Source organism: Botryllus schlosseri, chromosome 5 (assembly GCF_051294905.1).
Source record: "Botryllus schlosseri isolate E-star chromosome 5, Bs_hap1, whole genome shotgun sequence".
Taxonomy (NCBI): Eukaryota; Metazoa; Chordata; class Ascidiacea; order Stolidobranchia; family Styelidae; genus Botryllus; species Botryllus schlosseri.
In genome coordinates, this window is record NC_137240.1 from 1,329,343 (window position 1) to 1,351,153 (window position 21,811).

General features: G+C 41.1%; 3 protein-coding genes across 5 annotated transcripts in view; 1 reads left to right on the forward strand and 2 right to left on the reverse strand.

Annotated features, from left to right (window-relative positions):
* Positions 1–21,811, reverse strand: part of LOC145439594 (cytochrome P450 2U1-like) — a 30,404-nt gene that overhangs the window by 6,130 nt on the left and 2,463 nt on the right. The window contains exons 1-3 of one of the 3 annotated variants that reach the window (XM_080317098.1): positions 2,043–2,380; positions 655–797; positions 38–140 (exon numbers count right to left, since the gene is read on the reverse strand). In XM_080317098.1, the coding sequence (XP_080173224.1) occupies positions 38–140; positions 655–797; positions 2,043–2,303 (507 nt within the window). In that variant the 5' untranslated portion in view covers positions 2,304–2,380. Of the gene's footprint in view, positions 1–37; positions 141–654; positions 1,441–2,042; positions 2,381–21,811 lie in introns of those variants that run through there. The other 2 variants (XM_080317100.1, XM_080317099.1) reach the window with 2 other exon arrangements.
* Positions 7,479–11,955, reverse strand: LOC145438557 (kelch-like protein 40). The gene is made up of 2 exons (XM_080315896.1): positions 9,926–11,955; positions 7,479–9,036 (listed from the first exon to the last, which is right to left on the reverse strand). Exons 1-2 carry the CDS (start codon positions 11,030–11,032, stop codon positions 8,542–8,544), a joined length of 1,602 nt encoding a protein of 533 aa, XP_080172022.1. The 5' UTR covers positions 11,033–11,955; the 3' UTR covers positions 7,479–8,541.
* On the forward strand, positions 16,819–19,387 carry LOC145440038 (uncharacterized). The gene is made up of 2 exons (XM_080317692.1): positions 16,819–17,061; positions 18,986–19,387. Exons 1-2 carry the CDS (start codon positions 16,878–16,880, stop codon positions 19,270–19,272), a joined length of 471 nt encoding a protein of 156 aa, XP_080173818.1. The 5' UTR covers positions 16,819–16,877; the 3' UTR covers positions 19,273–19,387.

Consider the following 21,811-nt stretch of genomic DNA (forward strand, 5'->3'; position numbering starts at 1 on the left):
AGTCAGGGTCGTGTATAGCTTTTAGCTAGTAACTTACACTCGGGTCGAATGCGTCTTTACTTCGGTTCGAAAGCTCGTCGAGTAGGAAACCGACCTCGCTGATAACAAGACTCTCCATGTCCCCTTTTCCGAACCCGAACCTGCGGGAATATCGAATTCATAATTACTAATCACTGTTCTCATGGACATTTTCACTGTTCTCGCTTCGATCTACCTGAAATGCTTATTGATACTACTAACGAATAGAGGTGATTAGGGTTACCATATTTTACGATCCATAAAGGCGGATACTTTTCACTATAGCGGACGAGAAAACGGGTGATTTTTAAGTTTATACAGGTGATGTCATTGGGGTGACTATAAAAAGCAAACAAAAAAGGTCATTTTTTCAACTCAATTTCCGAAATACTTGTTTCTAGTTTATGTTAGGCGAGTTCACTAAAAAAAAGTTTAGTTTTCGAACTCGACTCACGAAATACCCGTCCCTCGCCTCGCCTGACTTAACGAAAATTATATCACGGCTGCAGTACTGCACTGTATGAGTGTGCGTGTTCTGTACAATGCACATTAGTATACAATTGTGCGAACGGCCTACTACTAATATGATGTGCGGAGCATACGAACTAACACAGTCTTTCATTCCAAATATCTCACCTCTTAAGCGATTGCACTCCGAATTTCTTTTGTACTTTCCATGAAGGCCCTTCCGGTATGACAATACCTTTTCCTTTTGTCAAGTGATGATACATGTGAACGTGCGGACGTCCCGCGAACGCGTTGCCTTTTTTAACCAACGCCTGAAAGAAAGCCATAATCACAGTCGTAATATTTGGCCGCATGGAGGGCTGGTCAACATGATCCGAATACTCCAATCCTAATGCCTATCGAGTATTAATCACAATCATCCTAGTCGAGTAGAATGTCACGATTATTTTGGGGTACTTTTGTACCAGAATTTTTTCGGCCCTCCTCGCCCCTTTTCCACTGTAAGTTATATTTTCAACGAGAATTATAGTTTTGATGCTTTTAGTCCCAAAATTGAAGGCTCGGAATATCAACAGTCACACATATCAAAGATCACACATGGGGTTGCATTTAAAACAAATGATCGTATAAAACACTTTGTTGAAAACATTTTAAACAGTGTTTCAAACAAAGGCCTTCTAAAAAAATTGTTTATTTAAATTGTATAATTATGCCATAAATGTGTAAATACTTTCCAAAAAACATGTTGTATGAGCATACGGACGATTACCACCCGATATATCCGACGTATACGATATGCGAGGGTTGGAACCCTCGAAATAGTCGGTTCGACAGCTATAGTCGTAGATATAGATCATGAATGTTCTGATGATGACCGCCGACTTTAAAAAGGCTGCATGACGATGTAGTCTAGGTTAAAGATATATTTGGTATATTTGGACTGGGGTTGGAAGCCTATTCGTCAAAGGAGCTATATTCAACCTATATTTTCAATTGGTAATATCAATCAACTATGACGTCGTATTTGAATCTTCTTGACGTCATGGCTTAAAACATGTTTTAAATACGGGCCCTGTATTAAACATGTTTGTTTTAAATTGATTTTTGTTTTAAATGCAACCCTATTCACAAGTAATACAAAGCTAAGCATGTCGGTGAAAATGACATTTCCGTGTAGCCTTGATCAACCCACAGAACTGTCTTATGTGCAATAAAATACGTATGGTCGATAAAATACCCAACTGATTTTAACGCGATGTAAAACTTCTGACATTATTTTTCTTTCGTTCACATAAAATGTACATTGTACATATTTGAAGTTTCTCCATCATCCACACTCTTATGACGTTATCATGAATCATCATCATAAATATAATTATTACTTTGCAAGTGGACGTTAAACAAGGTGTGGAAGCAACCAAGATCTTATTGTTATCATAAGTGATACACAAATACTTGACTCGACGCCTAATACCCGATTCAGAATATAGAATCACTGGAGTACTCGTTTTTTCACAGCAGTAGCCGTACAGGGGCTCTTTGCGACAAGATCTCACCTCGTAAATGGCATCATAGCTATTGGGAACAACCCAGTGCTGGTTGGCAATGTTCATGACGAACACGTCGCCGTACTTCTTCCCGAGACGCATGTAAGTCTTGGTGGGGTTCCCGATGAAGGGCGCGTATCCCACGATGGGCAGGCCGCTCGGGCCAGGTGGAAAACGTGCGGATCTCTTTCGCGAAGCAAAGACGAAGCAGAAGGCGAGTATTGCGATGCACGGGAGCAAGTAATCGGAAGCGTTGTCTGAGGAAATCATTTTGTTGGTAGCATTCTATGCAGCTGTGGCTACTGGCTACAAAACAAAATGACCCCAAAATCAAGTAGAGCTTTCCTGACTGATTCATTGGTTGCTCCGGTTATTTGTGAACATGAATACCCTTTATAATTTTATTCGAGTATCAGATATAATGTTTTGAGTCGTTTAGTGGGAGATGAATTTTTTCAGTACCGATATTATACTCACCTTGGCGCTAAGAGGTAATTTATCAACGAAAATTATAGTTCCGACTATATTTTCGATCCATCGCAGTATACGAAACACGTATGGTACATAGCTAGGCACGTTAGCGGAAAGTAAATATCTGTGATGTAGTCATTGACCAACAACATTGTCTCAAAGTCCAACTATATACAGGAAGATAAAATACCAAATTATCTTGATCTGGCGTAGAACTGGCGTTGTCATTTTCTTTGTAAGGTACATATTTGAGCTTTCCATAGCTTACATATTGTTATGGAGTAATATTAAGGGATACTCGAAACCAAGACTCGACTTAGAATCGCCTGATGGCACGGGGAGTCCTCTTTGGCAAACCAGACAGGATCAGCCACCTTGAATTCTACCTCCAGACTGCGAGGATCGGTTGCTCCATGGATTAGTAAACAGAAATGTCCATAGCACATCTTAGCACAATTATTTGACCAAAACATCGGTCATATTACAGTATCTACCCATATCAAATATGCTAATCTCGTACGCAACTAAGTGGTGTCACCGCTATGTCATTCTTCACCGTCGTAAGGTTTGCCTGATACACTTGGTAAAACGTCTGTTCATCAGCGTTTTATTCACGTGATGGACTTTCCATTTCGCAATTACGTGATAATTTGTGATATATTGCCTATACATTATGGCGCGGCATCGGCATGATTAAGTTATTAGTCGGACTGTTCTACAGTGACAATTCTCATAAACGATATCTTGTCGCCGAACCCCGGTGACATATGCTTTATTTCGAAGATGTAAAATTCACTGAGCGTTTCAGACGCCAAATCGAAACTAGGTGACTGGCGATTATGTGAGGTGAACTAAATTATCGATCTAAATCAGCCGAAAGCATTCGAACCCGCTGTTTTGTGGCTTGTAAAACAACAATGATCATTGATCATTTGTCGATATAGGCCGTACAAACTGCATTGTTAGATATAATTATAGACGTTTGCATGCATCATCACTTTACATTGATTAAAATCGATGGCAGCAATTAGGTCTGGGAAAAATCTGAGTGACTCGATGGCGAATCAAGTATAGGCATCGAGTCTAATATATGAATACTAGGGATGGTGTGAACGTGAGGTTCACGTTCGCGTTCTGTGTGTGAACCTCGGAAATTTAGAGGTTCGCGTTCACAACAGAACCTTGGTAGGTTCTGCAATCTGCACTGTGAACCTTTTTCATATATTACAATTTTCACTTCATTATAACATCTTTGGTTCATATTCATTGCATTTCAACTGCGGACCACTCTATGCATGGCGCTGGCAGCAATAAAAATTAACGCTAAACGAGCATGCACCTTGACACCTCTCAAAAGTTTTACTTGCTTTGTTACAAAAGTTTGCTCGAAATATTCAGCTTTCCGTTTGTGAATATTTAGTGACTCTCTGCTATGAGTTTGACCCGCAATCACACAACATCACGAGCGAAATACGTAGTCAGCGAATGATGCTTATTCAATCAATCAATGAGATTGATATCGTTTTCTCGTGCAAAAAATCTAGCTGGCGTACGGGGTCAATCTTGACTTCAAATCTTTACTCAGTTTACTGCATCATTAAAACAAAATCCTTGCGATTGAGATGTTGGCTACTGCATAACTTATAAATGGGGTAATATTGGTAGCAAGTATAGAAAGTAGAAACCCGCTTTACACTCTGCTCAATATAAATGTAGCGATACTCAGACGCCAAACACATTGTCCGGTCTGGCCTATATTCCCTGGTATGTCCTCGTTGAAATTGTTGGCAAAGCGACGGAAGATATTGATTTGATAGGAGTATTATATTCTTTGATTGCCTCAGTTGATACGTTTAGCGATGTATAAATCGCCAGCATGGAGTTCGATGTGGCCCGAGTCGTCGCTAGGTATCGTGTACATTAATACAGGCTATCACTTCATTGAAAGATAGGCTTGGAATTAGCAATATGACGTCACGTGACGTCATGAGGTTCACGTTCGTGTTCACACAGAACCTTTCAAAAAGGTTCGCGCTCACACGAACCTGAACCTTTCAGAGGTTCACACCATCCCTAATGAATACTACTCGATATGACGCCATAAAAGTATTATAATGTGGAAAGTTCGAATATACATACCTTTCATGTGATCACAAAGAAAATATCGCCAGTTTTGCACCACATTTAAGGTAATTTGGTGTTTTTTCAGCCATATCTGTGTTATTGCACTTTATGACAATGTTGTGGGTTGATCACGACACTACAGATAAGTTAATAAGTTATTGGCCTTTACGTGATAGATTTTTGCTACATGTGTCGGATGCTGTGATAAGCAATCGTATATTAGGCTTACCATATTTCGGAAATGAAAAAAGAGGACACTTTTTCAGAAATTTCAGACATGCAAAACTGGAGAAGAATTCTCAAAAACAGGTAAATTTCACCCGCTTCATGATCGGTTGACTAAAAAAAAAAAAAAAAAAAAAAAAAAAGGTCATCACTTCCGCTCAGAGCTGAAATCACCGCTTTTTCCTCCGAAATAACCGCCGGAGCTTCACTTCTGCGCTAATTTGCGGCATATCACTCGCAATTTCCTCTATATCTGACCTAAATTTTCAAAAAAGAGGACAAAATCTCAAAAAAGAGGACAAAAGGGCGTCCTCCGAGGACACTTTCAAAAAAGTCAAAAAAGAGGACAAATCCTCTTAAAAGAGGACGTATGGTAAGCCTATCGTATATCAAACTTAAGTATAGATCGCACAGACCTGAAGTGACATGAATTTGGATATTTACATTCACATCAGCCGAACACCCTATGGTACGCAGCTCGGCTACATAATCGACCTGAGCCTATAATCATAATGACCATAAAGTGCAATCTCAGCACATAAATGCCCTGATAGAGTAATAGATGAGAATCTTTAACAAATATCAATTTATATATCCAGTGCTGTGTTCATAAAAACTAAAAGCATCGTCACCGAGGTGATAAAAACATCACTAAAGATGGCATCAACGATTTACAGTTGTAGATTAGATTCCCTGTGATAAGGCGGCTTTTGGAAATGTCCTGATGTCGGACACGATAATATTGCACTCAGTCCTTTCGCCACGAAGCCATACTCTCATCTGGAAGGAAATTTGCCGTGTCATATCGCGTTCGCCATTAAAGGTACATCGCTTATATCTTAGGTGATGATTCAAACCACGTGTTTCCGCAACGTTGCACGATGGTCATCTTGCTCAATAAACTCGGAAGAAACAGGTCTTTCCGGCGCGCCGGACAACGTATTTTGATGACAGACTGCGTCATATTGTCAGCAGCAGAAGGCTGGAACAAAACCGAGTTTTCAAAATTTAATCAAGCGACTTTGGTCAAGTCCTATTATAGAAAAACACGAAAATTGACAAATTAGACAAAAGTTTCAGCATTTCCAAATTAGATTACCAGTAGACAACTTACTGAATTCGCAAAAGGCTCAAAAGGCTCAAAAATATTGATTAAATGCGTACTAAAATCTAATTACTGCAAGGAATCGATTAAACTTTTTCTTATTATATTTCACCACGGTAATTATATGTTATATTCTTATGTATATTTTTATTTCATTGCTGGTTTCTTGGCCCGACCTTTTAGATTTTAACTGCTAAACACCACAGAAAGTCAAAACGGGAATGACGCTCACTCGGCCACTCCAGCAAGTTTATTACTTATAGTTATAGTGCTGTACTTGGAAAATTCGATTCGCGCGTGTATTAGGTATATTTGTTCTCTATATGTTCAGAAGTCTTGATATTTATAGAATATATACATTTTAGTAGGAGCATAGTTGAAGCTATCATGGTTATGACGCTGTTAGCATTGTGTGTCCTGGAGTTGAACCAAAAGTAGAACCAGCAAATCTACAAACAGATCATTGCTCACAGATTCAAAATCTCCATCCTGTTCTAAGAATCCAGACAATCGACTTTCCTTTCTAGTTTTGAAAATTGGTTATTGATATTGACTAGCTAATGAAATCTCGCCAATGTTTCTGACGCGTGTACGATATCATCAAATCAATCGTTGGCTTGTTTTAAACAGAGGTGGTCAGTAACGAAGTACTTCTACTTTTTGAAGTACGTGAGGTAGATTTTGCCTACTCAAACTACTTTTTAAGTAGTTATGATTTTAGACTACTTCTACTTCTACTTGAAAGTTTTCTAGACCGAAATAAGCGTAGAATGCCTACTTACTTACTTACTTACTTCTGAACCACCACTCCTACTTCTACTTGAGTAGAAATTCCGGCGGTACTTCTACTTGAGTAGCCACGATGACTACTTTGATCACCTTTGGTTTTAAATCAACATATATATTATTTCCATACCCTCACTATATAACCAAATATCAATATTGAGTTTTGGTTGACAATCTCAATTTTGTTTAGTGCGGCCCGCTGTGCTAGATGGTAGCGTACAGCGCGATATTCTTTTCGCACGATGTCCGATTCACGATATCATAGTTCAACACGAAATGTTCCCACGACACGTGCGGGTTGTCAGGCTGCATATGGGCTCGTTGATAAACCTTCATGTCACAGAATACAGCTTTCAAGGCATGCTGGTAAATATACTGGCCAGCAACACCACTATGATTTCAAGACACCTGGTCCACTCCGGATGCTAGGATTGGACTTATCAAGAAGATCAACAGTGTTGGAAAGCGTATGCAAAAAGTGTGCAACTGTTCTCTTACTATTTTCATAGTCACGATCAGTGATGAAATGAAGACACTGACGCCCTTGACGTAGAAACAACGTATCACGGCCGCGGATAATAACAGATCGACTGGGTAGGAACCTGCCCGTCTGCCTTCAATGGAAGCCTTCAGAATTGTAAAATCAAATCTGGCCTCGAAAACTTGAGAAATTCTGTATCGTGGCGCAGTCGTGGATGCTCGAAATCTTGGTAATGATGCAAAAATTCTCTGGATGGAACACATTCTCGTATTTATTCGAAATACTGATATACGCTTGCATAACTGTTGTTTCGACAGAGCATAAATTTATAACAGGATTCAGTTGTAAGTGCAGATACATAACATTATCTCTCCGACAAGTGTTACAAGTTATTAAAAAAGGCATAGGTTATATGCAACTAATACTGATCAGAGTGTCGACTCGCATTTATGATATGAAGTAGTAGGAAGCATACAGTCGTGCGAACGAATGAAATAAGTGCATATATAAGGCGTGCTCACTATAGATATCTAAGCCATTCCTGATAACGAGACCCTTTCGGAATTCTGATAGAACTTACCGACTAACCATAGGATTTAATGAATGAAACATGTCTTATCGACACGAAATTAGTTCGATTAGGGGCAAAGTACTACTCATACTGACATCAAAGAAGTCGTAATACTGAATAATTACGCGGGAGCAGAGATGGACAAAGTAGTCATCGTTCGAGCTTCAGTAGAAGTAGAGGTAACATCGTTAATTATGACCCAAGTTCAATTACAAGTAGCGATTACGAAGTTGCTAGGAAAGTAAGTATTCGAGGGCTATATAGTTTCACCTAAAACTGAACTCTTAGGTCGCGGTGAAGTAATCTAAACCCGTATCACACTTTACAATATGGAAGAGTTGGACAACAACAAAATTTTGAACTTTTTTAATCCAGATTAGGATTACTGCGTTCGCAAAAACCCGGAAAAATGAGCTAGAATCCGAATTAGGAAGATATTCAACAAAAACCAAGTACAGTACATGTCAAATAAGGATTCATTCTCATAAGCGCGAGACTTAACAATATCTGACAACGGCCAGCCTGGCTCGTTTCGCACTATACTGTACTCCTGTAGCATTTTCAGGAAATCCAGAAATTAGATGAGGATTGAACTGAGAGCAGAGAAACATTTCGCGAATTCGATTAGAATTCGATTACTGGAATTTCGCTCTAATCAGACAATCAGAATTGTATAATAGTACAAGTCTGTTATATAGTGCGCACCCTCGGCATAGTAGATCACTTGGCAATCTTATGTACACATTCAAAATGTAAAGTTAGAATTCACAAAGACAGACTCCTCAATACACATGTTTTCCGTGGAAAATATTTCTGTCCACGCGTTATTATCGATGTCATACTTTTCGATATTATCCCCCTTCCCCCCTTCTTCGCCGCCCATCCGTCCCACCGCGTACAGACAAGACCCAGTAGAAAACAATCTGAACCACGATCTTGGAGAATTCATAGACGCCAGGCGGCTCCAGCTACCGGTCTTCAAGCAGTATCGCTCTAGAGTCGCGTTCACGCGGCCATGACCTCGATTCAACAATCCGCCCGCCACGAAAATCGCGCCGAGACTCGCCGCCGCGGCAACGTAGGATTTCTTCTCCAGCATAGGCTCGAGAGGCTGCCACGCTTCCAGCTCGAGATCAAGTTTGGAGACTGAGTTTACGTGCTCGTCGTTCGTCTTGCCTCCGAAACTGTAGACAGAGCCTCCGCACTCCAAAACCTCAGCACATTTTAGAGTTTGTTGCACCTTGGGACAGACAAACAGACAGTTTTATTGAACAATCATTTCGAATGATATACAATATGTTTTGCAACGATATACGATGCCTATAGGGCAGTGGTTCTAAACGTTTACCAAACTAGCGAACCCTTACGCTAACCTGCAAGCCTTAAGCGAACGCCACAATTTTACCAAGTTACTAAAACACGAATCTACCACTTTACAGATGCAATATATTTTTGATACTGGTGTGCATAAACTGCGCATCAACAACAGTGTCCAAGGAAACCATTGAAAAAACAAAATACGTTAATGAATATTTACTGCGAACCAGTGTGCCTCCTGCCGGATGTGTGTCTTGACATCCAGTGATGTAGCGAGACTGGCTCAGTGAGCCCACGCGGGGTCGCATGAACCGTGGTCAAGAACCAATACGCTATAATTAATTGGAAACTGGTTCGCTTAATCGAAAATGAGTTGAACACAAAGTAAAATATCTACACAGGCCGAACAGTAGGAAAAAAACATCAACATTGATGTCACAAACATATGTAATACGGAAAATTACCAAAATAGCGATAGAGTTACGGTACATAGGATTGTCGCTATAAATATGATAAGTTTTCAATTTGTGAGTTTATAGCCACGTTGTCATGTCACGAGCAGAACTGCGCATCTTTCAAATGTAATAAAATGTCGTTTAATATTTTTGTAAGAATCTAACAATGTCCATTTTCATATTGCCAAATTCTTCCCAATTAAAATCGTTCGACTGAAAGCGACTTTGTTTCGAATTTGGTTGAACGGTAAACACTTACTGACGCTCTGATTACAGTCAGTCGAAAAGATTCGAGTGTAATAAAGATGAACATATTGTTCGTTGTTATATAGAAACTCCGCACTTCTAGAAACCTACCTTCGGTAGCACCCGCCATCGGTCACCCTCATGATCGTAACGCTCCACCGCGTTCGAAAATCCTTGGTCATAACTGCCGATGACGTAAATAAACTGCCCGACTACAACAGCTGGTGTGCGCCAGCCGTGCGCGAAGTTCATGTCGCCTAGTGGGTGCCAACTATCAGGTGACCCGCATTTTGTATCCGTATATCGAAAACAGGATTTATCGCTTCCGAAGACGTAGATGTGACCGGAAACGTGAACCGCAGAGTAATGTTTAACAGGGACCGGTGTTGAAATACTCAGTTCTACGCATTCATCCTCAGGACAAGATAAAACAAAAATATTGTGTTTGTTTTGATCAAAGATGATGATTTTGGAAGATGCGATGCCACCGCCCGTTTCTCGTTCGTGATTATCAGAACTTGGGTTTACATCTCTAAATATGTGGGGTTTGGATTGAATGAAGGCATTGGGTATTTGTTCAACGTTCACGTGCTGCATCATTTCCACCAGTTCCGCATCGCTGTGTGCCCATATCTCCGCGATTTCTACTTTCGCAGATTCTGACTCCACCAGTGAAGATTTAAAGAACGTTTCCAGCAAAGGCTTATCGATTCTTTCGAGAATCCTCTTTTCCTTAATAGCATTGGGATTCTCCTTGATGAAATTTAGACATTTTTCGAGTAACTTTAGCCGTTCAAATCGCCAGGCTATGCAGCTGAATAAGTATATATTGTCCGAGCTCAGTTTGTTGTACATCTGCTCCTCAACCGCGTAGCATAAATCTCCAAGAAGCAACATAGAAGCAGCGTTCATAAGCTCGTAATACTGATCATAACGAACTGACACTTCCCTGCCGTAAATGAAGTCTACACAAGCTTTGACGGACTCAAAGTCTAAGTCTGGAATGTCCAGGCTTTCAGTAGACTGCTTCGATCCTACTGGAGTTGAAAACCTGATGTCAAAGTATTCGGACGCGCACGCCAAGATATTACGTTCTGCTTCAATTTCCCGATTCTTAATCACAATCTTGCAGTCGTAGTTTACGCTTCTTCTCGCATCCAAACGTTGGATGAAACGACAAGCGTAGCTCGCGTTATTGCGCGGGAGCTTTGCAGCCATCACAGCGTTTTCGGAGATAACATTTTAGGGTATTGCTGGACTCTCTTTTTCTTCGCTGAACAGCGCGTAGTCATATTTCATGAAACTCCGGCTGGCATACAGACCTACCCGTGAGGTAGAAGCGTATCAAACTAACAAACAACGTAACTATTTAACGATGCTCTTTAAGGAGAAGAACTGCAATGCACAATTGAATAGTACATTAATATTGAAATAAACCACAATATTCTCGGCTGACACTCGTCAAGGATAGTAACAGAGATCGCGGCGATGACTGATGATACGATTGTTGGTAATGAACGCGGTTCATGACCTTTCATTATTACCAAGAATGCCTCAATTGTGAAATGCTGTTTTGATGCTATAGGTAAGCCAAAGTGTGTGTTTTGAATAAGCGACTTTCACTTTAAATCGCTTTGACTCGCCCTTCAAATGTTTTAGACTGCCACACTGTCTTCACAAAAGGCCTCGGATGAAGTACGAACATAAACAGTACGGGGTACCAGTACGCGTCATAAGAAAGATCACGATTAACCACATTGTTTTTCGGACATTGGTACTAATAATATAAGCAGGGCGAGGTGGATGCTAAATTGAAAGACCGTACTTGGTCGTTTCGACATCTTATATCTTCACAAATGGTATCGATCATCACTGGAGATCTTTCATTTTACGGATTGCAAATTCGAGTCGCGCAGAAGGATAGTTAACATAACTGGTATGATTGCTTCGCAGAATGAGTCACGCATCGTCTGGGACACAACAAACTCCGATATTGAGCATGCGGCCTCATTGCAGTTGTAACAGATAGAGGAGATTCGTAACGTTAACAAGTTAATAACCGACAATATTGCATCGCAATTCCTGAAGAAACTATCTATCTATTACATACTACCAGGTGCATCTGAGTAACCGTATCGCGACATACTGAATGCCCAATGTGTATCCGCTCATTCATAGCGAGTCTCACATTCGCGTCACTTGGATTCGATCGCCATTGTTTGGCGATACATCGTGTGACGCATATTTTCGCGTCTATGACACCTTGATTTAAAGCACTCGATATAGGGACACAGAACAGCAATCTTTACAAATATATAAACGGAAATTGATTCTGAATTCATTTCAACGCTGTTCCTACCTGATGCGGAGGGCTCGATCTCAATTGTAGCGCCTGTGGTGACAAAATATAAACGTTGCTGAGCCAAGAAACCCACCCATCTTGAGCACATTGAGGAATTTTCAGCTTTTAATCTCCACTACATATCGATGATATTCAGACCGGGGGCTCAATGGTGCAGGCAGAGAGACATTGAATTTTTATCTTGTGATGCTATATGCATCCCAGTTTGTATTTTCCGCGCCACGTTGGCGTAATCTGTTTCTCTCCTGGACACGCCTGTGGTCTGCCTGTACTGTGATCAGAATGACCGATACCAATAGAACTCTGCAGAGTCTAAACTAGGATCGAAAAATTCTCTGGTCTGACTCCGATCATGTTATAAATTCTCTGGTCCGACTTCCATCCGACTCCTGGGCCAGATTCTTGAAACGACACTGATCCGATCCTAAAAACTATACGATAATAATAATAATCTACGAGTATCTACCTCTATTGAACTACAAAAACAGTAGATCACACGGTACGGGATGCAGGATATATTGCAACAAAAGAAACATATGACATTAAAAACTCTCATGTTTGTATTGAATATTAAAATGAACACACTATACACAAGTGTGATTGGTGGTTATATTAGTTACAACAGGCATGCTCATCAATAACAATTCTGACCGTATTATAAAATGTACTGATTAGACTCCGATCCGGCTCCGGTCGCATCAGAAAAATGCTGACCGCTCCGAACCAGCTCCTGCCAAAAATGAGAAAATCCAGCCGGATATCCAATCCGGCTCCGATCCCAGCCCTGCTCTAGCCTTGACCAGTGGTCGGATTGCATAACACCTTTTATGCCACCGCAAAGAAATTGTGGCCCGTTCTACACCACATTGAAGGTGTTTTGGTATTTTTTCGACTATACCTGCGTCACAGTGATCACGCTTCACTGAAATCTCATACCCACTAACGTGCTTAGAATTGTATTGCATGCTGTTGATGCTGCGAATCCATCAAGTGAGGTTTCCAAGGCTTCGGGTATGGGAAAAAGTATCGAAGCTGTAATTCTCGTTAAGATTGACGGACTCGAAAAAATGTCTCTCGCCAATCTAATCACTACAATTAATGCCTGATTCGTATTCAAATACTCAAACCATGGTGCATATAGCCCTATACCTATAAGGTTGCCGTATTTTGAGATCCGAAAAAAAACTCTTCAAAGTTCCCGAAAAGGTCATTTTTCTGACTCGACTCCCGAATTACAAGATTTTATCCCATTTCAGCAGTGTTGATTAAAAAAAGTCATATTTGCCATATCTACTCCTAAAATTTTTAGTTGATCGTCTTGCCAACTCTGGCACTTGCTGCATCGATGTTCAATTTTTGTTAGCATTTTAACACCTTTTTTTAGAGGTCACAAAAAGAGGACATTTAGGCGCCCTTCGATGACACTCTCAATTTATTGGAGAAAAATGACAAATCCTCCCAAAAGAGGACATATGGTATTGGTAACCCTACCTATACCAATAAGCCATGCATTCGAATAGGATTAGGCGATATGCGATCAGAATCAACGGCAGCAGCACGATTTTGCAATCATCACTTGAGACGAGGCATGTGATCAAGCGGGTGATCCATTGTGACAGAAGACAACGCTGCACGGCATGGTACTTACGGTAATGAAACCTTGCAGCAATTTCTCTTATTTTAGTGTGAGGTGGGGATTGGAACAGGTCAGCATGTACCCTCGCAGCAAGATCATTTTCATATCATATCATCGTCATGGTTCATCTAGGTCAGGGGTTCTCAACCTGGGGGGCGCGCCCCCCTTGGGGGGCGCGGAAGGCTCTCAGGGGGGGGGGGGGCGCGAGAAATTGACGAAGTCAGTATAGGGGGGGCGCGAGAAATTGACAAAGTCAGTATAAATTGTACGTGTCTGAACATGTGTTTCACATCCATTATGAGAAGACGATTAATGAAGATGAAATTTATTCCATATTCAAGAAAGCTTGCAAAATACAAAGTCTAGCAACCGCGCTCAACGGAGTATAGTCTGATTTCAACTTCATTTGAGCAAATTTTTGAAATTCTTTGGAGATAGAGAGAGCAATTCCCACGTGTAAGTCATTCATTGCTTCATAGCTTTGACAGTAGCCTAAAGCTTGTCGCGCTGGTCAGCTCTTGTTAGTAGGTGGGAACTGAACTGCCTAAGACAGACTTAGATGCAACATAGGTTGCCCGGTTTCGCCCTCAATTAGGCTATAAATCAACACAATTTAATTAATTTCCAAAACTGATCAAATTTAGCCTGGCAGGACAAAACGACGCCTTGCTCTCTGTACTCACTACCAGCATCAGGATTAGTCTCAGGGTGACCTACCTTGCAATTAATTAATGGATGTCTTGTTCAATGTTTTTTTTTGTTATTTTCAAACAAAGTTTGTCAGCAATATAAAAGACTCAACAACCGGAATGCAGATTCAAAATTGGCGTAAGATATACCTTATGTATACTATTAGATCAGAGGTGGGCAGCCTGCGGCCGTAGATGGGAATTTGAGCGGCCGTCGACGCCTAATTCAATTAGTATGTGTTGGCGGCCGTAGACATGCAAATTGCAATTACGAATTCACTGTCGCATTTTCGAGAGATTTTAATTAATCTTGAAATTTTCTTCGCCCTCCGCGCAATTCAACAAGACTTCATTGTTCGATTTTAATGCAGTAGCGCCCTTCTCAATCTGAGCCGGAATGGGAATTGGCAAGAAATAACAATTCGTTCGCGGCCCTGAAAAATTTTCGCGCTCCGCGCGACAATATGCACCTCCCGGCAACTATTCATAACATTGCCACTCGCGATTTCGGTGCATACTATAGGCCATTGTGAAAAGTAGAATAATCTGGAGTTCATCGGGAATGGATATGGACAGTTTACCATAGGAATTTTGCGTCCAGATCGTTCATTGCGGCTATGCCCTGGAATGCGGCCTTAGGCTGCATAAGTAATCGAAATGCGGCCATGATTATCAAAAACGTTGCCCACCTCTGTAGTAGATGATGTGCTCTTTTTGACATGACGATAAATGCAAGGGGGGTCAGGGGGGCGCGATTTTTTGACCATCTTCAAGGGGGGCGCGTGTCAAAAAAGGTTGAGAATCACTGATCTAGGTGAAGATGCCGGCCTGCGTACAAAACCCGTGTTCCCGAACAGGCGTTCAACGAAACCCGAGGCTTGCTGAACCAGTGTCAGAGTAGGGCGTATGTCAAGAGACAAACCGGACTCGTACAGCGGCAGTCAGACTGGTTTGCAGTAAACATATATTCATTATAATCTTGTTATTTTGTATGTAAATCGTGTCTCAAAGGTTTTGTTGTTTTGAAAGTGTTTTTGATGCGCAAGTCATGTTGTGCGCAGTATTCTCTAGTAATTTACTAGATGGGCAATGTCACTAATGTGGTGAAATTTTGTTTGTGTGGTTATATAGGTATACATTTGGGGTTCGCCGAAATCTTACAGATTAGCATACAGTAGGCTTACCATATTTTGAAAATGTAAAAAGAGGACACTTTTTCAATTTTTCGCAATTTGCTATAAATCTGACCTAAATTTTAAAAAAAGAGGACAAAATCTCAAAAAAGAGGACAAAAGGGCGTCCTCCGAGGACACTTTCAAAAAAGTCAAAAAAGAGGACAAATCCTCTTAAAAGAGGACGTATGGTAAGCCTAGCATACAGATTCGCCAGTATGGTAAAGGTTGGGAACCACAGTTGTAGGCAGGGCTTTGGAGCCGGAGCCGGAGCCCCGGAGCCGTGCATTTTCACCGGAGCTGGAGCCGGAGCCGGAGCTCTACATAAAATTGAGCCGGAACCGGAGCCGGAGCTGGAGCCCGTTATTTGAGGAGTAGCTCCGGCTCCGACCTATTTCATAAGAAGCTGTTATATATGCAACAACCACATCTGCTGATTTATCATAATTGAACACCAGGCCTGAATTTTAATGCCGTGCACACTGCACAGCAATGGCATGGAGTAAATTGCGTCCTAGTGCAACTATGATGTTGTCGGCAATTGACAAGTATTCAGTATGAAATCACAAGCCGGCACGGCGGCACCTATATGTCTTTGTTACTACATCGGATGTTACTGACGGCTGACTGACTCTAGATTACTATAGATAACTAACCTATTAGTGGATTAGTAATCTATATAGAACAGGAATGGCCAACCTTTTCGGCCAAAGGGGCACATGCAATTGACGAACGAGTGCGCAGCCAGACTTGTAATTTTTTGTTGGCACTGCAAGTTCACAATCTGAGAAATTCATTTTCGATAATATAATAGGACATTGCCTCGCGGGCCACGCAAAGACCTCTCGCGGGCCACATTTGTGGACCACGCCTGATATAGACAAGACCATTCGATAAATTTCAGAGCCGGAGCCGGAGCTGGAGCAGAAGCAGTGGTTATAATGCGGCTCCGGAGTTGGAGCCGGAGCTAATGTATGATAGAAGATCGCTCCGGAGCTGGAGCAGTTTAAATTTACGGCTGCTCCAAAGCCCTGGTGTAGGGACGTGTTATTGAGTAGTTGGCTTCTGTAGAAGTTATGTGGGGTACTGGTGTCGCGCAAACATGCAGATGCGTTTCGATAATCATTATTTGTTTAGCCTACAGTTAAAAATCGTTTCAAGTATAATTTTCATTCGATGCCGATACGAGGTAATCTTCGCAAATATGTTCGGAAGCAAGGAAGTGCAACTCGCTGAAGCTAAAGGAGAACGAGAGTCGTTATTGCCGCCACGAGAATCGGGACGTTCCGCATCATCGAATTTACAAGATGTTAACAGCGCTACCGTAGACGTGGAGGCCTCGTGCAGCTTTCAATCGTACGCTGAGATGTACAATAAGCTCCTACAAGGTATTGGAATGGCAAATTGGTATTGATTTCATCAACTGATACGTATCGGACTGACCGCGTAGCTATCAGAGTGTAAGATTCTGGATTTATTGCAAGACAATGAATAATATTTTGTTCGATTTTTACTCACTACGTCATGAAATTGTTACGTGCCTTAATAATTATGCATAAAAAAGTCGACTCAAATTTCGACTAGAAGAAGCGAAGTTATTGGGGTAGAAAATGTAATTACTTTGAATCGAGAGGTACTTCCACATTTGACATGAGTTTGACACCAATTCTGTAGAAAGAAGTGAATTCTATTAGCATTAGTAGTATCGGTTTATTAAGCTTTACATCATTTCAAAACATCACAAGACTGCGATACAATAAAAAAAGGTGCCGAAACGACTTGGAGTAGTCTTTGAGATCAGACACCATCCTCGGTCTAGAACAGACGTCTCAAACACGCGGCCCGCCAGAGCATTTTGTGCGGCCCGCGACGACATTTTAGATTTTTATTAATTTGAAAATATATAAGTGTCACGTATATATTTTCAGGTTATAAAGTGAACATTTCCTCTTAAATTGCTCCGAAAGCTTTAAACTATTCATCAAACTTCACCATCACGTCAATTGCAAACACTATACCATGCAGTGGAAGATTCACTATTTCGCCACATTTCCAATTCATGATGACAAAACCTAACCCTTACAATTCCTGACTGAAATTTTTGAGTTGGACTTGGACTCGACCTTTCTTAGAATTACTCAAACTAATGCTAACTCGATGGCAAAATGAAAATGACCCGAGTGGATTTGGAGTGACTCGGAATGCCGTGAATTTGTTAGAACCATGGACGTAACAAACTAATCGCGTATCAGGGGAATAGAAGTAGTAGTAGTAGTACATATGAGAAGGTCGCAGCATTTCGCTAACTAAGCAAGTAGTTATGACAACCATTGGCAATCTGTTAGTTACATCTTTGGTCGCTAAACCATGTCATTAAGGCCTCCTAAAGGTACCGAGTACCGTAGTAGTACGCTCCAGCGATGTAACAACAATGGGCCGTTCGGCATTTCGACATTTCAATCACTAGGACACATTCATTAATATATATTATATTTATATCTTTTCTGCTCCTATATTTGAAGATATTTGGCCACGAGATTAATAGCCTACTTATCAGAAGTATACCCGAATCCTGGATTGAAATTACAATGCTCAACTTAAAAATGTTTTGATATCAGATCAGTCTCTATTATAAATCTGTTAAATTCAAAATATTCATAGTAGCTGAAAAATTATAACCCAATAGCTTTTATGATGGCATCATACATTTGTCCGCTCATATGGTGTCTATTTCTTATAATTATTATATATCAAGTACGACAATAATTATATTCAAATAGTTATAAATGTGATGATTCTTTTCGTGCCAGGCATAGATAGATTGATACAAGAGTAAATCACAATTTGACTATGTGGGTTTACTGTCCGTCTGCTGGATCGGCTCAAGGACAATTCATTCCCGCCAATTAAGGCCTACTTGGAAAGAAATAGAATACCCTTATAAATGCTGCGGCCCGCGGCGTCATCAAAACTGGAAAACTGGCCCGCGAGCACATTTGAGTTTGAGACCTCTGGTCTAGGCGATGTAAAGGGGGGATATGCACATATGCACCATTGCACACTGAATGTAGAGCAAAGGAAAGCACACAGTAAACGCAGTAATGTTGTGATTAGGAATTTCTACTTGCTGTTACTTTGCAAAAAACTGAATGTCGAATAAAAGTAGTCTTATAAGACCTAACCACTTTTGAAAATACAAGTAGAATTACTTCGTTAGTGACCATATCTGTGCAAATCCTGCTACTCAAAGCTACTTTCCTTCTAATCAGCTTATAGTTGTAGTCGCTTTCAAATCCTCGTTGTATTTAACAGAGCAATACGACGTCCAGAATCTCAAATACAAGATCCGCCTTTTCACCGCGATCAAGCGCATCGTAGCGGTCCTCGGTGTCTTGTCCATTGTTGTATCCATTCTGCTACACGCACTTCACTTGGAAAGAGGACCCACAGAGATGGTCATCGTTGGGTTCGGTCTAATTGGTACATCGGCTTTTCCGTGCCTCTATAGATCGCATCTGTACAACTTGAGAGACGCGAAGATAAGAGATCTTGCTATCAACAAGAACGCTGTCGAAAGAATTGCTCGGGGAGGAAGATGAGCGGCGCAGCTCAAGAAACCGTGAATATCCTACACACATCGTCCCGTTGTTCCGTTAGTAGGACTGGTCACAATATTTCGAGTCGAGTGCAAATAAAATGAGTGTATACTTTCAATTGAAAGTAACGCTAGATAAGTTGAAAAGGCCAAGCGATGTAAAAAGGTGGTGTACGCATGCGAAATCGACATGTCAGATCGTGGTCCGGTAATTCCGACAGCAGACTAATATTCATTCAGAAGAAATGGTTGTACTTTGACTCAAAAGCTCGATGATTGTCAGATTAGCGAAGAGATACTGCCACATTGCTGTGGTCCTTGTGTAAGCGAGGTCTAGGCCACGGATATGAGAAACGCACAATATGTATATTAGGGGTGTTCAAAAATTACATTTTTCTCTCAGATTGTACTGGCTACTTGATAAATTTGTTAGGTTATGCCTACACACCAAATTCGGTTCAATTCTCTGAATATTTAAAATATCTCAAAAATTCGGGAATCAATACGTTAATTCAACTTGCAATGCGACGGCCGCCAACACATACCAATTGAAAGCGTGTCCACGGCTGCACAAGTTTCCTTCTTCGGCCTCAGACTGGCCATCCTTTGTCTACTAGTGGTAGTGGGAAATGAGCAAGGTAGCACGACAAGGTGTTTGGTCCGACTCTGAAACGCCTCGTCTCTCGATAATATCTGAGAGACATGAATATTATTCGAGTTAGCTTAGTTTTCGGCGCGCAGTACTGTAATCGAGTCTCGGAGGCAAGACGTTTATCGGGGCAAGGCAATTATGCTTCGACTCTGCACCTTCAGATATACGCTATATCTTAAAATTACAGGAATACTATCATGACCATATTTCATTATGGACAACGCCCTCAAAATGTTACTCTACAATACCTTATTCGCAAAAAGCCAGATACACATTTCGCATTTTCGACACGATTTCCATTTCTAAAGGTCCACCGGCAGTCCGGCACTCCAAATCTTTTGTTTTTAATTTTACAGGTCTTTCAGCTGAAAAAAAGATTGAGAACCACTGGTGCGCTGTACACAATAATAATATTGCGGTGTATATTACGACTGGGCTACGGCCTTGTGTTTTAAAACCATTTTGAAGAACACATATCCGCCTTGTTAGTCCAATACCCGTAAATTATCACAGAAAGCGGAACTATGGGAATCATTAGAATGCTACAAGTATTAGCATGCCGCAATGAACAAACATAACAGGCGTGGAATCATTTCGCAAAGTTCTTGCTTGAAAATGGATGAGTTGGCTGCTGGAACAAAGTGATCGATTGTGGCAATATTAAAAGCTTTTACATTGAGGTCTGCTTAGCTCAGCCACTACGCTACAGGAGTTGCACCAGACTGTTTAAGAGTATAGCCCACAACTAGTTTGAGTCCTGCAGTTACTGGAACCACGGGTGACTAGTGAAATAGCAAAGTGGCAGCAGACAATTTCTTATTATTTTAAAGTTTCCAATATCTCCAATGGCATATATTTATCGTAATAACATTATCGTTAATTTTTATTTATGAAGATCGGCGGTTCGCGATATTAGTTTTGGACGTTACTGTCCGAGATGGTTGTGAACCACTGTCCTAAGAAGATGTTAAGAAGAGTACAGAGCATACCGAGTGCAAAGCAACAGAACGTAACATCAAAAGAACAGTCGGTGAAAATGAGGGGGCATGTGTCGTTACTCGTTGCCGATAAAGATATGTTAGCATATCGTAACCCGGTAATCTCGAGCACTGACTTGATTGTTGGCCTAACAATCCGACGGCCAAAACGCATTGCTAGTGCAGAGCAGATGCCTGGTATGTCGGACAATTGGACATGTCATGTATTTTAGATACCTACCTTCAATTATTAATACGCAACCTTCGTACGTAGTTTGCGTGTGACGAGTGCTAGTGTGATTAGAAATGAGTCGTCAACTGAATCCGCCAACCTGTTTTTAGATATTCTCGATTGTAATTGTCAGTGAATCTGTCTCTCAATCATTAACCTCATCGCACGTAGTAAAATCTAGAAAACAAATATTCGCGTTGAGGCACGCGTTGAATGAATCTTGTTTGTTTGCTTGCTTGAAGTATTTATTGTCGAATGATATGGTAATTCACACCAGGCCAATTCTGTATATTTTAATTCCGTAGCTGCCGACTTGTACGCAGCACTGCCAACGTCCAGGCTTTTATAAGACACCGCTTAAGCGGTTGAGATGGCGAGGAGGAACCTAGATAAACCTCCAACACATGGGTAGGAATTTTGGAGTCGACCTCGGTCGAACTAGAACCCGCAACCCATTGGTGTTGCAGCTTTGTATTATGCCACCATGCTATCTCGTTGCCGTTGGTAAAGTTCCTATTTCGGTCTCGGCGTCATATGGGAATGGTTATACTGACGTCCGTCTTTTCAGCGTGACCGTGAGACATGTAATGACTCCTTTGCTGGGTGATCAAGATTTGTATTTCCATGTAAATGCATGATGCTTGGGGTAGCCTTTCAGCACGGGTGGCCAACCCGTGGCCTG